Source organism: Rhinolophus ferrumequinum, chromosome 27, assembly GCF_004115265.2.
Source record: "Rhinolophus ferrumequinum isolate MPI-CBG mRhiFer1 chromosome 27, mRhiFer1_v1.p, whole genome shotgun sequence".
Classification (NCBI taxonomy): Eukaryota; Metazoa; Chordata; class Mammalia; order Chiroptera; family Rhinolophidae; genus Rhinolophus; species Rhinolophus ferrumequinum.
The window spans coordinates 3,064,264-3,081,392 of record NC_046310.1 but is presented as its reverse complement, the minus strand read 5'-3'; the positions used below and the strand labels follow the sequence as shown (position 1 = coordinate 3,081,392).

At 42.2% G+C, this 17,129-nt stretch overlaps 1 protein-coding gene across 1 annotated transcript in view; it reads left to right on the top strand.

The window, feature by feature from the left end:
- The window catches only part of CRB1 (crumbs cell polarity complex component 1), an 83,171-nt gene that overhangs the window by 60,101 nt on the left and 5,941 nt on the right, over nt 1-17,129 (top strand). The window contains 1 exon segment of the mRNA XM_033099359.1: nt 469-603. Within this exon segment, the coding sequence (XP_032955250.1) occupies nt 469-603 (135 nt within the window).

Below are 17,129 nucleotides of genomic sequence, written 5' to 3'. Positions count from 1 at the left end.
CTCAGAATAAACCATATATATATATATTTCTTTTCTGTTTTCAATGAGCTTTTCCCTTAGCTTAAGGCACCGATGGATCCAAATCCTGACAGCTTGAGGGTAGGTTAGCTCTCCAGACTCCGGGGTGGCAGAATACAGCCTCACGCTCATGACTCCTGTGTGTCCCCCAAAAACTGAGCTGTTGGGGGAGAAACAGGTCTCTTCATGGCTCAGTTTTCTCTTGGCTTCTACATATTTACACCTGTTTTCTCGTGTGTGTGCGCGCACGCGAAGTATTTCCATTAAAACCAAAATTCATTAAAGTTATTTTAAGGAATATCTCCCCCATTAAGCATATATAAATTGTATGGGTATTGGTACGTTACACTTAAATCATTCTGGGTAAATGAGGCCACTTTTTTCTTGCCCCATTTCACAGCCAATCTATTCAACAGAGAGTGGGTTTCCACTGTTTCTGTTTATTTTCAGTGTGTGAAAGGGACATTGATGAGTGCGCCTTGGATCCGTGCTTCAACGGTGGCCTGTGCCAGGACCTGCTCGATGGATTCCAGTGCGTCAGTGAAATTCCCGGCATCAGTGAGCACTGTGAGGCGGACCTAAGCGGCCTGTCTTCCCCTGTCTCTCTCAGCCTCTGCCAGAACCTCTTCCAGCTTCTCTCTTACCTCATTCTGCGCCTGAACGATGGGCCAGTGGTCGAGTGGGGCCAGCAGGAAGCTTCTTAACTTCCATTGGAACATCCCCAAACCTAAAAGCCATTGCATCTCAGGATAGGCCTTCACTCATTTCAGACCTGTAAAAAAAAAAGAATAAAAAACAAAAGCTTGAAAACGAAAATAAATTCAAGGACGATTTTAAGCATATCACAAACACTTCATGAGTATATCCAATATTTACCTATTCTAGTTTTAAATGTAAAAAAAATGTTTTTCTTACTATAATGGAAACATCTCATTATTGACTGCATTTTGTAGAAATATACTATCGTAGTTCAAACTTCCATATTAGAATGACCATTGCAATAAGAAACCATTTTCTCCCCACTCCATTTCCCTGTGTTGTTTATAATGTGAGTTGCCCTTATTCACCTCAATTCTAAGTCATTCATGTTCTTTGATTCCCATTTATTCATCACATGTCAATTTGAAAATTACAGATTAAACTGTTTATACATCCACCCATTTTTTAATACATAGGCTTTCATATGAAATGTTGCCAGTTCTCTGGTAAGTTAAAAAAATATATAAAGAGAAAGCAGGGAATGACATGAAATGAAGTCTCTAAAAGTGCAAAAGACAATTTTCTGATATAATTGGTATCAATACTCAAATTATGCCTCATCAGTATAATTTGTGATCTCATAAAACCTTCTCTCCTCCCATAAAATGCCAGATAAACACTTTCTGTATTTTTTCCTGTAATACTTTCTATACAAATAGAATAACTTATGTTAATTGCTTATCAATTTATGAGCTTATTGGCATTTCCATCAAATGGACTAATTTCAATTGCTTTTCAATGCATAGTTGATACAAAGTAAGTGCTACTGTGTATGGACAAACCAAGAGATATATATTATAAAACACGAATTTCTTGGAGGCATATTTTTCTAAAATTTGCAAGTAAATTTATCCTCTTCAACCATCTTTCTGAAAAAAAGCAACTCTACTATAATCAAAACATATTTCGCATTATAAAATTTTTAAATAAATAAATACCTGAAATGATGGATCTACAGATAAATAAAAAAATGCAAAAATTAATATACTCTTGCATAGCTTTAGGAGTATATATAAAATAATAACTAGAAAGTAACTTTATTTGCTAATATTTCTATTGCTTCCACGGGCATGTTATCATTTATGCTAAATATCGTTGTGTGGATATAGCCTTCTAAAGAAGACATTACTTCTGTTCATTTGAAGGGAAAATAATTTGTTCCTATAAATTATTTTAGAAAGCTACTCCAATAACAACAGCCTGCCAAATATCATGCTGTAAATGTGTTTATATCCTTAGGATCTGTCCTGGTTTGAAAATGTGAGAGTAATTTATTTATTGGGTGATATCCAATACTCATTTAGTCCCAACTGTTTTTAAGAAAGTTGTTTTTCTTTGGAAATGACCAAGGCAAACCTAAAGATAACATGCAAACCCAAAGGACAAAATAGCGTCCTATAAAAGCAAAGGAAATATATTCAGTTTTACTTTTCAAGAGTACGAGACGATTTTATGCAGTGGATTCATACCCTGTGGCACACTGGCAGTCATTTCCACCTGGCAGCGACTGATTTTGGCGTCTTTCCTTTACATTCCCCCACTTGCCTCACGCTCTGGCAGCATGTGCCATCCTGCGGTCTCAGATGTGCTGTGCCACGGCCAGACTTTGTGACAGAGACGTGGGGAAATCCTTCCCATCAAATACCTGCAGTAGGCGCAAGCTGGGCTCCGGCCCAGGAGCACACGGAGCGTTTCCACATGGACTCCCTTTTGGACATATCGGTCATTATGCACTCACAGGCCATTCCACATGTGGTATGTTCCCTTCCTCGTACACAGAAGAGTCACTCACAGTCTCTTTCTCTGTAAAGTGCCGATGCCTCCGTTGTCGACCATTGTCATGGTGGATTGCTCTTCTGTTTGCCAAATGTCTGGCTCAAAACAAAAATGCTGTCCCTTTGTCTTTATTCTTCTGTATTTCCAATCGCACTGTGTATGACTATGGCTTTTACACGTGTGCACAGAAAAATAAAAACTTTGTTTCTCTATCTCTAGACTTCTCATCCTGTGATAACTGTCTTCATTTGCCCTGTCTTGCATGGTAAGACATCTGCAAGCTAGCCATTCTCTCTCTCTCTCTCTCTCTCTTTCTCTCTCTCTCTCTCTCTCTCTCTCTCACACACACACACACACTCTCTCTCTCTCTCTCTGTTTCACACACACATACACACACACACACACATCACATCAATCACATCATGAACCCAGAAGCACCAGTGCTCATCGTCCTGAATTGTGCCCTCTCCCCAGATGTGACACTACAAGTAAACACCTGTGGCCGTCAAGGTGCAGGCCCCCTGCCCTCTACCTCTCTGGCAAACTTTCCTGTAGCTGGCATTCTAGAATTGCCCCTGTGCCTACGTGTTTTTCCTGCGGTTTACATTGCCCCAGCCCAAGCTAGCCATACTTCAACCTGACCCCAAGAAGGGCCATCTACCTAAATGACAGAAATTCACACAAACGCCTCTACACTGAGCTTCTGAAACATATCCTGTATTTAGTTGAATAAAAAAAAATCATTTTGTCCACTTTTAAGATTTAACATGTGAACTAAACTATGTCTCTGTTATTGGCTATGTCTCTTCCCTGTGCAAGTATACCTAGAGAGTGGTTTTTATGGACTAGGACAGTAGAGAAAATAGGGACGTTTGGGGAAATGAGTGCTTTGGCAGCACAGAGACAAATTCCATTGACACTACTGAGAGCGTACCCTGGGCCAGGGGCTGTGATCAACCATTTTTTAAATACATGACTTTGTCAACCTGAGGGCCACCTGAATCTCTCACCTTCTAAATTCTCCACTAAATTGTGTTTAAAGATTCTTTTGCCATTTCTAGGTTTTTAAATAAAAGTTATTCAACTTTAAGTTTGCAGAATTAAAATGGAGATTTTTCTGGACATGGTGATACGTAAAATTTGAGTTTAGTGATTTAGGTAGGAAACCAGGGAAGAAAAAAAAACCTATGTTTTTCAACTACCAAAATTATTACTGATGTGGACTATTTTACTTTTGTACTTCACTTTTTCTTATTTATTCTGCAAATGCTAAATGAACCCCTACTATGTGCCCTGCGCCTTACTAGGTACTGGGATGCAATGATAAATTAGATGGGGCTCACTCACCATGAGGTGAGGGTCTCACAGAGGATGAGTGAACAGGACAGTTCCTGGGTCAGTGCCAAGGAGCAGATTTTACTTCTGGGCACCACATTCCAAGGAAAACATCCATGGCTCCCGGGGCCTAGAGAAAGGTGCTGTGGAGACAATATGACGATAAGGGGATCTTTGTTTTCTCTAGACAGAGAAGACTTAAGGAAACCACGAAACTGCCTTCCCATGTTTGCAGGGTTATCACAAAAATGAAAAAGTAGATTTGTTCTGTATTAGTACAGAGAGCAGACACGACACAAAGATGCCAAGTCAGCATAAAGAAAACAATTGAACATTAGAACCATTTAATAATGTAATGCACTAATTTGCACCTAGGTGAACTGCCCCTGAAAACATTCAGATGGAATCTACGTCTTCATGTGTCATGAATATTGAAAAAAATGTTTGTCACGGATCGAGAGATGCTTAGACGTGACGGTCTTAAGCATCTGTGATTAAATGAAGAAGCACAACTAATGTCCCCTGTATCTATAGAAATTCTTGAGATCACGAAAGCAGAATTGTAGGCTAGCTTTGTAAATGACATTTGCATTTGTAAGTTGAGGAAAATGTGCCGGGGAGGCTAGATAATGGACCAAACTCACCTGATAGTTGGAGAAAGTGAGGATCAGAAAGGACACCGCTGGGTGTTTTCAGTAACACATTGGGCCATGTTATAGGGAAGAAGCTTTTGAGAAGGAGGAATTCCCCTAAGAATGTATTTTTACATACAATAACGTATTATGCTGCTGCCTTGGAACTGAAAGTCAAACACCATCGCCTCTGGCCCACTTACCCTCCGAGAAGCGTCTTCATCTCCCAGAGCAAGGACGGGCTGGACCTAGATGCTTGTCACTGCTTCCCACGCAGACCCACGCTTTCCTGAGCAAATCTTCAGGTCGGCCTCACTCCAATCAGTGAGTTCCAGGAAAGGTCTGCAATTGAATCAGGGCAATCGCCATTAAAAAAAAAAAAAAAGAAAGAATGGAGCAGTTGAGAAAGTTTGTATGAGTGGTGCTTTTCTTTCTTAAATCTTATGGTCAAATAATGATGTCAGAAATACATTGCATTGCAAAATGTAAATGCTAGCCATCATCAAGAATGGTTTGGAAAATCAAACAGGAACTGTTCCAATTCTGCCCTGAAACTTTGATGCCTATGGTTGCTTGCCACAACTCTACAAGGAGGTGACACTATAGAGATGACATCAAGGGAGGTGACAAGAGTCACAGAACATAGGGGATTGGAGAAGTGGGCAGACACGTCTACTAACAAAGTTACTCTTCGGCTAAATGAAGAGTCTGGACCTATGTGTTGATTACCAGATGGCCTGATTGGCCTGTTCAGAAAGTTTCAGAATCCCAGGGTGGGAAGCGTTCTTTGAGACATAGTAAGTCTAGCAGGTGATGGGGAACTCGCCTTCATACTCATAAACGTAGAGAGTACATTAAACCGAGAGAGTAAAGCACAAAATAAAAGTAAACGCAGCAGAGAAGTGGAGTCATTTGTGAATGACAAAGTCATAATCGTTTCTGAGGGTCGCTCTGAATCCCAGAGGCTGATGGCAGGGCTGACACCCAGCGGCCCACATCTTCAGGCCCCTGTGAAGGACAGAGCACTGGCCAGTGGCGCAGGAATCATCCTCCGGATGGCAAACTCTGTGTTCTCTCAATTTGCCCTTCAGGAAAGAGGCACCCAAATGACAGTCTCTTTAAATCACAGGTTTAAAAAGCGCTGTCACTTATCACTGAGTTTCCACTAATTAGCATTCAGGGAGGAGTAAATATAGCACTGACATAAGAAACTGTTCTTAAATGTTATGCAGTCCCTGAAATCACGTCTGATTCAGTTCACAAATCTGTTTTCCTTTCATCGTTTCACATATTATTAAGAATTCTGCTTCACCGAGTATAATTAATGCTCTTCATTTTTTTAATGTGAGGTCATTGCCACCGGCTTCACAGAAATCACGTAACATAGACTTTCACCTTCAGAACCCTTTTCCTCTTGTGTCTAAAATAGAAGGGAAACAAGCAATGGGGGGGAGGAGGAGCGCCTGGGTCGCAGGTGTTTCTGAATTTGGCTGACCCACAGACAACTGTGAGAAACAACCAAGTCGGAGTTTGTCACTGACTTGACTAGTTAATCAAATCAAACAGCTTTGTAGTTGTTATATTTCTCCAAAAATAAGACCTAGCCAGACAATCAGCTCTAATGCGTCTTTTGGACCAAAAATTAATAAGACCTGGTCTTATTTTACTACAATATAAGACTGGGTCTTTTATAATATAATATAATGTAATGTAATGTAATGTAATGTAATATAATACCAGATCTTATATTAAGTTTTGCTCCAAAAGACACATTAGAGCTGATTGTCCGAGTAGGTCTTATTTTTGGGGAAACACGGTACCTGTCAACTTAATCTCATTATCTTTCAAAATCTCCCTGAAGTGATCATTGCCTTGCTGCAAGATTGGATTTAGTGGAAACTGGTATTTAAATTAATTTATTTACCCATTTGTCTGACCATTTGTTGAAGTTCTGCTATAGGCAAGGCTCTGAGCCAAGCATGGTTGAGCGACTAAGATATATACAGAGGATAAAGAGCTTGGGTAAGACAACTGGGTGACTTTCATGTTTGCCTCCACCCACAGAGCTTCTCCAATTTTGTAAATCACGAGGATATTTGAAATGTGCCTATAATGACGTATGTCGGTTATGACAAGGATGACCGTATTATTTATTGTCCAGTGGGAATATTTTGAGAGTGAAAGGGAGCACTGTAAATAGTTATGCTGGGACAACAGCCTAAACTGGGCAAATTAGGATAAAGCCTAGTTACAAGCCCCGCCCCCTGGAGAATTCTTTGTGTGTCACTTGACACACTTCATTCTCTTCCAAATGAAGTTGAAGTCTATCACAGATCATTTCCGAAATTAGAAACAAACCACTGTGTTGACCAAATGACTCAAAGCAAACCAAGAAGTTGCTTGCATTTTGTTAATTACAATTTCTTTGAATTATTTCCCTTATGTTTTTGTTTTGTTTTGTTTTGTTTTACTCAAAAGCACTTCTGGCGTCAGTCCCTGCTAGTAAAAATAGAGTTGTAGTCAACCAAACTGAAAACTGCTAGCATGCAACTGAATGTCATGCTGTTGTCTAGTTTAACACGACATGAATTTAATTTCTCCTATTTTTTGAAATTCTGGAGAAGAATGGAGTGTATAGATTTTTATAGAATATGGATTTTCTTCCTGAGTGACTGACGCCTTTAGGAAATGAATCCATTGCGGATCTTTTTTGTGGGAGCAAATGGAATGACATGTAGAAAATGAAGTACACTGGAGGGAATTTAACATCTGAACCTTCATAAAAAATAAAAAGAATTCTTTCTAAAAGACATAAACCATGGCTATTATCTGTTTCTCACAATGGAAATTACTGAATCACGGATTATTTCATGTAAACTACAGAAATCTATTGGAGACTAATTGTATACAAGAAGGAAACATATAAGTTAAAGCATATAATCACATAAGTTAAATATAACTCATCCAAAAATAAATAGGCCATTTACAGTGAATTGTACTTAGTCATTTGGAAAGTACATTTTGGATTAGTTCATTGTCTACCTGGGTTTAATTTAGTTCTACATGTAGCTTTGAACATTTATTACTTCGACCCACTTTCCCTAATATTTCTTTGATTGATCCATTTGTCACCATCGCTCACCCGGCTTGGCTCAGTGCCTTGCCTGTCGGTGTCAGCAAAACTATATTATAAAGGGAAACTGAGGTACCACTATATTCATTACTCAAAGTGGCAAAATACATGTTAATGCCTGACAAATGACTGAAATCACTCCAGCTGATATCTAAAACTCAGGACAAAAGTACATTTTAAAACTAATATGTTCCTTTGAATTTTTCAGTAGCCAGCATTCTGCCCCATAGTTATAGAAATTAAGATGAAAATGATAGTACATATTCAGTACAGAAAGTTAACGTGTTTTCCTGACCAAATTCGCAGAATGAAAAGGCAAGAATTGGTCATTCGTAAGGACTTTGGTGACGATAGCGTCTAAGGAGAAATGAGCCTCTGTTTGGGGACCGTTGCCATCCAAGACCCAAATGCACAGAAACTCTTATCATTCACTTTGCAGTGGAATTTGATAGAAATTGGCTCTTTCCTGAACCAATCCCAGAGGACGCTTCGATCCATACGAAAACAGGCTGTCTGTCACCTGTACATGATCCTATGGACGCACAGGACACTCGGGGAGCAGCCCTCCAGGGTAGATCAAACCCCTCTTTACTTCTAGAAAAGCATTACATTCTATCAGAGTGGGGCAGGGCCCCTCAAAATATTAGTGACCGGGAGCGGAGTGTAACTTTCTCTCAAGGATGGTTGAATTGTTAAAACCCATGTCTTTTCAATCCATCGCCTCTAAAGTCAGTAAGAGCTGACCACTGCTGTAAGTATTAAAAAAAAACAAAAAAAAAACCAAATACGAAAAAAACAAAAGCAACAACAACAAGAAGATATTTTAAAGGCCACATTGCTCATTGCTCTTTGGGCCTTAAATCCTCATTTTATTCTTCTTCGCTGGTCAGATGTTCTGAAAACTCGCCCATGAAGCCTTCCGTGCCCTTCTCCCTCACCCAGTCAGCATGAGGCCTCTGCACGTGCCCACACCGCCCTCAATACGCCTCCTTCCGACATGTGCTGACAAGCATGCTAATGACAGTTAGTGTCTGTGGAGAGCTAACTCAGCCAGGCTGAGGTCGTCGCACACGATATCTTATGTACAGTTCACAAAAGCCCCCACATTAGGTAGTATTATCGCTCCGTCTTACTGACAAGCACACAGTCAGAGAGAGGCCGCGGGCCTTTTCCATGGGTATCGGCTCAGAGGCTGCTGTACAAGCCTCCAGGCTGTGGGGTGCGTGCACCTTGGCCCACAGGTGACCCTACACAAGCCTTAGTCTTAGGGCTTCGTCCTGCGAGCCTCGGCCGGTGACCGTGCCCAGCAGAGCAGATGCCGCAGAATTTCATGAAGGGAGGAAGGAATGAATGAATGCTATGTGGTGTGCACAGGGGAGGAAATCATGACATTTTTCACAGACGTAGGGAGTGGCCAGGAAAAGTTTCACAGGGACGATATTTGATCCAGGTCTTAAAGAAAGAACAGGAATTTTCTTAGCACAACAAAAAGCACATTTCTCCTGGCATGTTTTTTTGTTTTGCTCGATTGTTTGTTTGTTGCCGAAGTGTTAATTAAGCTGTTGTTCACTGAAGAAATTAGGTCACAAATAAAACGGGGTGCCTGTTGTTAAGAGAGCTCAGGAGGCCCTGATTCTTAGTCATGTAAGTGCTGCGTCAGCTTTATGAGTGTCTGTTGCCTGTGGATGATTAGTTCTTCTTTGTGTAACGTTGTATATTCGTGAGGCTTGGGAGGAAAACCTGGAGAACAAGGCTCAGAGCCCTGGGCTCCTTGGGGATCACTGAACAGGCTTAAGGATATGAGAGGAGGAAGGGAATTTATGGCATGGCCCCAAGAGATAATAAACATTAGACGGAGGGTTGAAGAGGCCCCAAGCGCCGAGAGAGGAGAAACGGGTGGTGCCAGAAGGAAAGGGGGATCCAGGAAAAAGCGACAAGGGATCACAGTGGAAGGAAGGACCCTACAGCAGCCACAGGAGCTGAGGGACATGGATGGAAATTTCTGTATTTGCCCCATGAGTGCCGTTAAGAAGACCAAAGCTGATCATTTTTCATGAGACTGATTGTCAGAAAAGCCCTACCAAGAATTTCCAAATGTTCTCAGCTTTCCGAATTCAGCGGGGCCTGAGGGCATGTGCTGCCCACTGCCACCCCCTCTAAGCCACCTTTGTCAACAGTAACTGCTCCCGAGGGAAGAGCTCTCATTCTGGGCCGCTCAGGGAAATCATGTTTTGGGTGTTTTGGTTTTTCATATGTTCACATGATAATGCAGATTACTGCCCATGCGCGGAACTGAGAGAATGAGAGTATCTCCCCAAAGTAGCCATTCCATCCACACTTTTGTTTCTACATGATGTCTGACAAAGGGTAGGACAGAGGGAGAGAGGAACGAGGCCAGGGAACCACTGCAGTATAATAATATACAATCCTACTATAATAACTTCAAGGAAACTACAATCTAGTTTCAGATCCAAAAGGAAACAACAACAAAAACCTACAAGGCATCCTGCAAACAACTTCCCCCTAATTTACGGCACTGAGTCAAAGCACAGGATGAATTCACAGAAGTTTGGTCACTGAGCTATGACAAGAGGGGTCGTTTTCACGGCAGAAATGGGAATTCCACGAGGCCAGAAAACATGAGGATGATTTGGAGAATAGAAAGTGGGGGGGCATTCAAGAGAGAAAAACAGTCAGAAGTCAGGATGTAATAGTGGGGGGAAAAAATTGGATGGCGTAGAGAAAGTGGATCGCCCTGACTGGAACAGGTAGAGAATGCTGGGAAATAAAGGGATATAACATTCGATAAGTTAAGCGTAGCCTTGATTATGGGTTACATATCCCAAACTTCTGTGAAAATCCAGCCAGAGAAGGAAGAGTCGTTCTATAATTCCATGATTTAGGCGTGTGCCCTGTCTTCCTCTCCACTATTTCCTGTAGGTTGTGACTAGATGTGGGCTTCCACTCAATTTCTGACTAGAAGGGAATTTACACCAAAAACGGGAGCATCTTTCTTTACTAATGGTTTTATTTCAGTAATGAAAAGTCCCCCATAGTCTTCTTAGACTTATTCTTTCCTATGGGAACCCAAACCCATACAAACTGTTCCTTGTCCTAGAAATTCTTTTTCTTTTTATAATGCTGTGCAGCAGGACAGTTTTGTTGAGATTTTTTTTTTGGGGGGGGAGAGGTGGACTAATTTATTAAAGGCATGTATTCTTTAATCCGATTTTTGATTTCTGCTAATTAAAATTTTCTCTAGGCATAATTTGTTACTACGTCTTGCTCTAAGTACCTTTTTTTCTCTTTTCTTTCTTTTCTTTTCTTTCTTCTTCTTTTTTTTTTTTTTTTTTTTTACTTCATTTGAATCATTCCAAACTTCTTATTTATCAACTGAGGATTTTCAGGCCTGTGATACTCTCTCCTTTTTTTCTCAAAGGACCAAAGACATGTTTTGGTTTGAGGAAGTTCAAGGATAATCAGATTAAGTCTTCCTTCACCAAAACATGAGCAGATTACCTGGATTAGCACTTACACACACACACACACACACACACACACACACACACACGAGTCTTTGGGGCAACAGAATGATTTCTTCTTAGTCACTGTTCATCATCTTAAAGTATATAAAATTAAGAAATACATTTTCTCCTTTAAAAACATATTCTAATTGTACAGATCAATAGAAAATGTACCCCACACCCAGCAGTAGGCAGTCTGAATATTATGTGGTTACTGCGATCTATGTTCAGCGCTAAGGGAGCCAGAAGATTCTCCATTCGCTGTCCCAAGAGAGTTATGGCTCAGTGCCCAGGCAACCCCATGGCTCAGGCCTCTTGTAACCAGGCTGTCAGGGTGCCTGTTCTGCGCAAACCTGGGCCTTTTCTGCAATGGAGGGATCCCAAAACCACAACTGCCCACCAGGCAATGACTCGGGTAGTACGTACTAACTGCCCACAGTACCACTGTTTCCACTTTGCAGATGCAAAATCTACGGCCCCAACAAGGTGAGCGACTTACTCAGCCATGCACTTCTTCCAACCTCAAGCCCCTGTATTATCCTTCAATGCACAACCTTGGGTTTCCATTTCCTAATTTGCAAAATGCAACACTTGGAGATTGTTTTTAAACAGGCTGCCCTCCCTAAAAATTCAGAAAATTAGAAATGTGAACATCCCTTCACTGTAAAATGGGTATGTGAAATAGGTACCATTACACATAGGTTACAAAAACACAAGTTTTTCATGAAACAAACTATGCCCAGGGAACGCTGTGGAATTTTTTAAAGAAAAGCTCCAGGGAACAAATGAGAAAGAGATCGTAGAGTCCGCTCTATGACTCTAACAGGATCCAGGATGTATTCATTTTTCCTATGAAGTTCTTTGAACGCTGAAGATATACCCAGCTGGCAGTATGTATGTCGCCCTGATTTCCAGATACTTGAGGGGACAGGCTGCGAGCGTTTGGGCCGGCACAACTCCACAGTCACTTAATAACCAATATGCATGCCCTTCAGTTATAGAAACCAATATAAGCACCTCGATTTAAATACTGATTTGCAGAACCTTAAGTAGTGACACTGACCTTCATATTCACCTGTGGGTGACCTGAAGAGGTACAGGTCCTGTGTAATTGCATGTAATTCGTCTTCTGCCTTGAAACATGAATGGTGCTGTATTTCACGGGCGTCCTGCTCTGGCTGGGGGATAAAGGCCATCGCTCCTTTTGGGGGCAGACACGTACCTTTGTAAAGAGGCATTCTGGGGTGTAAAGAGCCTGGCATGCATTGAGCGCCGTGACGGGACACGTGTGTCCAAATGGGCAAAGTTTGTGAGTGAGTGGCCACCTGTTCAGACGTTCTGTGAGGGAAGAGGGGCTGTACCCTGGGTGCCAACTCACACAACACTGTTGGCTTGAGCGGGCACGACGAGGACACACGCTTGCTTCAATTCCGTTTTTGAGAATATGTGCTCGGATTTCTCATCCCGGTGAACACAGATGGCAGTCACACACTCCCACCAGTTCTCTTCGGTGGAAGTGCGGTCCAGATGGGGCCAGGTGTCTGGACCGACAGAGTCTTCCTGTTGGCCGGTCAAATACAGCAGGTAACCCAGGATATATCGGAGCTGCTCCTCGTTTATGCTAAGGGCCTTCTTTGTTCCTGGGTTCTGCAACCATCTCATTGAGCAATTTGGTCCAGCAGACTTTGAGCGCCTATGATATGCTATGAGCTCTGAAGTTAACAGAAGAGAGAAAGATGATGTCCTCTGTTTGAATACAGCTTTCCAAAGATAGAAACGTATGGACCTTGAAATCCTACCTTGAGACAGAAGTCTAGTAGGCCATGAATTGTAGGAGGTCACGGCCAGGAACATGCCGATTCTAATTTTTGCTACACAAACTAGAAGTCTCTGTTCCTATAAATAAAAGGAGTTAGGCTTTGTCACCTCTGTACACATGTGCTGCTGTCTTCCTTGATTTTCTATGTGGCAGTGTAGGGTAACCTTGTTTGCATCAGACTTTTTATAGGTAACCAGGTGCATCTTGGAGACCTCTGTGTCACCGTCCCCCCACTGGGAGTTATCGAATTCTGACACCCTAAGTACTACTCACACACTTTACCAGAGTGAAATATGTGTGCATGTTTCCACATAAACACTGTTGAGGCCATTTTTTTACATCTACAAGAAAATAGGAGCTCCTCCAGAATGGTTTTGAAATTCAATGTCTTAAAAGGAGTGTGCCAACAGCTCTGCAGTGCTCCGTGTTCGAGGAAACCTTAAATCCCTGGGAGGGCTGAAATGTGGAACTCCTCCTCTGTTTGCCCCAAAACCTTCCCCAGTGCCCTGAAACCACGACGGACACCTTCCCTCAGGGACAGCAAAGGACCTCAGTGTCTGGGGACCACGCATGCAGTGTACCACCTTCCGGAGGATCAGTCCTCGTACTTAGCAAGTGGGTGCACAATTTTTAGTTATGCATCCATTTCAAACTTTACACCCAAGTCAGATTGTGCTGATGTTAGTCAAACCGATTCTAGGCACTGATTCAAGAACCTGCTGATGGAGTGAAAAATACCCAGGAACTTGTTAACAAGAAGTACGGTTATCTGCATCTCAGCAGATCCTGTCAGGAATGTGCTGAGCTCAGGCAGCCGGCAGCCAATGAACGTCTTCCTTTGCTTCCCGTTCATATTTACAGTTGGAAGTGCTATGTGGCTGCTGTGCAAGTCCGCACCCAGAAAGGGTGCCGTTGTTTCCATTCCCTGTTTCCTGACACCAAAGCAGGAAGCAGCTTCTTAATCATCACCTGATAACATTGTGTTAAAGCCAGAGGGAGCTGGCAGCTGTATGCAAGCAACAACCCTGGGAGATACTCTGCATTGTTTCTTGATAGACCTGCTGGGGTGTTAAAACCGGACTGAGAGTTGTGAATGATAGGTCCTTTTCTTTGTTCTCAGGTGAACTGTTCAGGGTCTAGGCAGGCACTGTTTATTGCGACAGCTTACCTGCCAGACATCTACTGTATGCAAGGCACCTTGCTGGAACGCGCAAAGCAAATCCTTGCACCCGTCAGCCTTCTTCATTAAAGCTGATGCTCAAATGGCCCTAAAAAAGAATGACCCACCATAATAAGTAGGGAGGCATGGCTGGTTATAGAGGCAAGAGACGTGGGACACAAAGGAAACATTATTGCTCACCTCTCCATATGTAACCATGTCAAGTGAGGGTAATACATCTGAAATGGAGGGCCGGTTGGGGTTACCCCCCACCGGGCAGTCTACCTGGGACACGTCTGGGCACAGCGGAGCAGCCTGTGACTGTGACGATGTGGACTCCAGGTCTGCTGCTCACTAACTGTGCGGCTTCAGAGAAACGGCTCACATCATCTTTTTTGTTTTTCCTTTTCAAAGGAAATTTTATTTGAAACCAGAGTATCTAAAACATAGCCACAGGGCGGCCAGACGGCTCAGTTGGTTAGAGCGCCAGCTCTCAACAACAAGGTTGCCAGTTCGATTCCCACATGGGATGGTGGGCTGCACCCCCTGCAACTAAAGATTGAAAACGGCGACTGGACTTGCAGCTGAGCTGCGCCCTCCACAATTAGATTGAAGGACAACTGATGGGTCCCGGAAGACCACACTGTTCCCCAATATTTCCAAATTAAAAAAAAAAAAAAACACCAAAAAAAACCAGAGCCACTGTTGCGATTCAAAACTCCCTTCCTTGTCCCCTGAAGATGTAGTACATACATAACAGTGAAATATTACTCAGCAATAAAAAAGAATGAGATCCTGCCATTTGTAACAACATGGATGGACCTGGAATATTAGGCTAAGTGAAGTAAGTCAGACAAAAAACAAATACTGAATGATGTCACTTATATGTGGGATCTTAAAAAAACAAAACAAACCAACAGAAACAGACTCGTAGATACAGAGAACATACTTAAATCGTTTTTTGGTAAGAGCAATCGACTCTCCGTCCCTAGACTGTTGTGGGGATTACAACGAGATGGCATACAAAATGCCAGGAACATCGTAAATCCCCAGATTTTAATTACTTTTTCCCGTTTCCCTTTGCACTACCTCTTAGTTCCAAAGTATTTTACAGACAACCTCATTGGAGAAAACGAACTCTATATTGAAGATTTATTGCCTGGAGAGAACACACACATAATCCAAGACCTAGTTGTCATTTTTGTTGTAGAAACAATATATTTATCCCAGGTTCCTGAGACAAGGAAAAGATACATATATATATGTGAAGAAATTTTGATAAATAAGAAGAAGGAAACCACTGCACAGAGGACCAAGTTCTAAGACCCACTTCAGAATGAAAATGCCTTTTCACACGGAGGTGACGTGTCGTCAGGCCCGCCACACACAGAGCTGTGCTGCCCTGAGCCGAGGCTGACGCCCTCCTCTCTGCGTGGAGCTGCCCCCCCGAAAGTTAACTCGCAGCAGAGGGTTCCTCTTACACCCACTCTGTCAGTGGAATGTAAACGCGTCCCCACCACACTGAACTGCTGGGGCCGTGTGTTTAATCTGTGCTGTGCAAACAGAGTGACCCTGAAAAGAACATGAGCACCGAGCCTGTCTGCAGAATTGGCATCGGTCCTTGTAAACAGAACTGGGGAGGATTTTTCAAGACTAGTGACTAATCACAGTCTTCTTCCTGAGGCTCTCAACACAGCCCTTTCCCCGAGGACCCGTAATCGACGTGGTGGTGGAATAGAAAAGTTATAGGCCCGAGGGACATGTTTTTTTCCTAACACGGGGCCAGGAGTGTTATTCTAGGGTGTGGGAAAGAGAAGGAGTTGTCCTCAACCACAGAATAGAAGAGGCTTATTTTACAGTTGAAATTCTCAGTTCTAAGTCTCTTGGGCACTTAGGAAACAACATTCCCCTACGTTTCAGATGATTTAAGTTCATCAGGGGAATATCCTTTTGGCAATTACCTCAAAATTCAAGGAAAAAAAGAACATAAAATAGTTGACCCTTGATCACCACGGGTTTGAACTACGTGGGTCCACTTGTATGTGGATTGTTTTCAGTAAATACAGTAAATGTATTTTCTCTTCCTTATGGCTGTCTTCATAACATTTTCTTTTCTCTAGCTGACTCTGCATAAGACTACACTATAAATACGTAGAACAAAGAGAAGATGAGTCAATTCACTGTTACAAGTCAACAGTACGTTTTTTGCGGAGCCAAAAGTTTTGCGTAGATTTTCCACCGAGAAGGGGATTCGGTGCCCCTAACCCTCATGTTATTCGAGGGTCAGCGGTAATTCAAATGTTGATATGACAGAGCATAGGAGGACGTATAGTCATCAACGAAGATTATCCAGAAAAAACTGACGTTTTGAGACTGTCAGTAGCAAATTATAGAACTAAAATATAATCCAACACTTTAGCTGGATTATCTCATTTCTTCTTAAACAGTCTTTGAACTGGGTTGGAAACAGAGACGCTGAGCTTCATTTTATTCAAACAGTGGCAACAGGAGGTGCCTTCAGTGAGTTGTCCCGTGAGCCTTTTGTAGAGAAGGAGCAGAGTTCTAGGCGTCCCTGCGACCCTTCCTGTCTTGGGCAAGGACTTCCAGAACCATTTCAGAAGACGATGCAGACATTTTGAATGCTATCAGTACTGCATGCTTAGACTTAGAGACCCAAAAGTCTCAAGCAACCATCTCAGCCATATTGTCTGTTAACTCTGGGCTAACCTTACACCTGGAGGTAGGGAGGGCAGCTTCCGTTCAGCAGTGGCTGTAAACTACTAGGAAAATGCTGTTAGCCTTGATTTTTGTCCCTGCAAGGAAGAGTACCTTCCATTCCTCAAAACTAATGGGAACATATCCTTTCCCCTCATTGTATTTTTGGGCATTTAGGAGGACTATTAGCAAAGTCAAACATAAGGTTTTTGTTTTTTAATCCTACCAATTTTAAAGCCTGTAGACTTTTACCAAATGG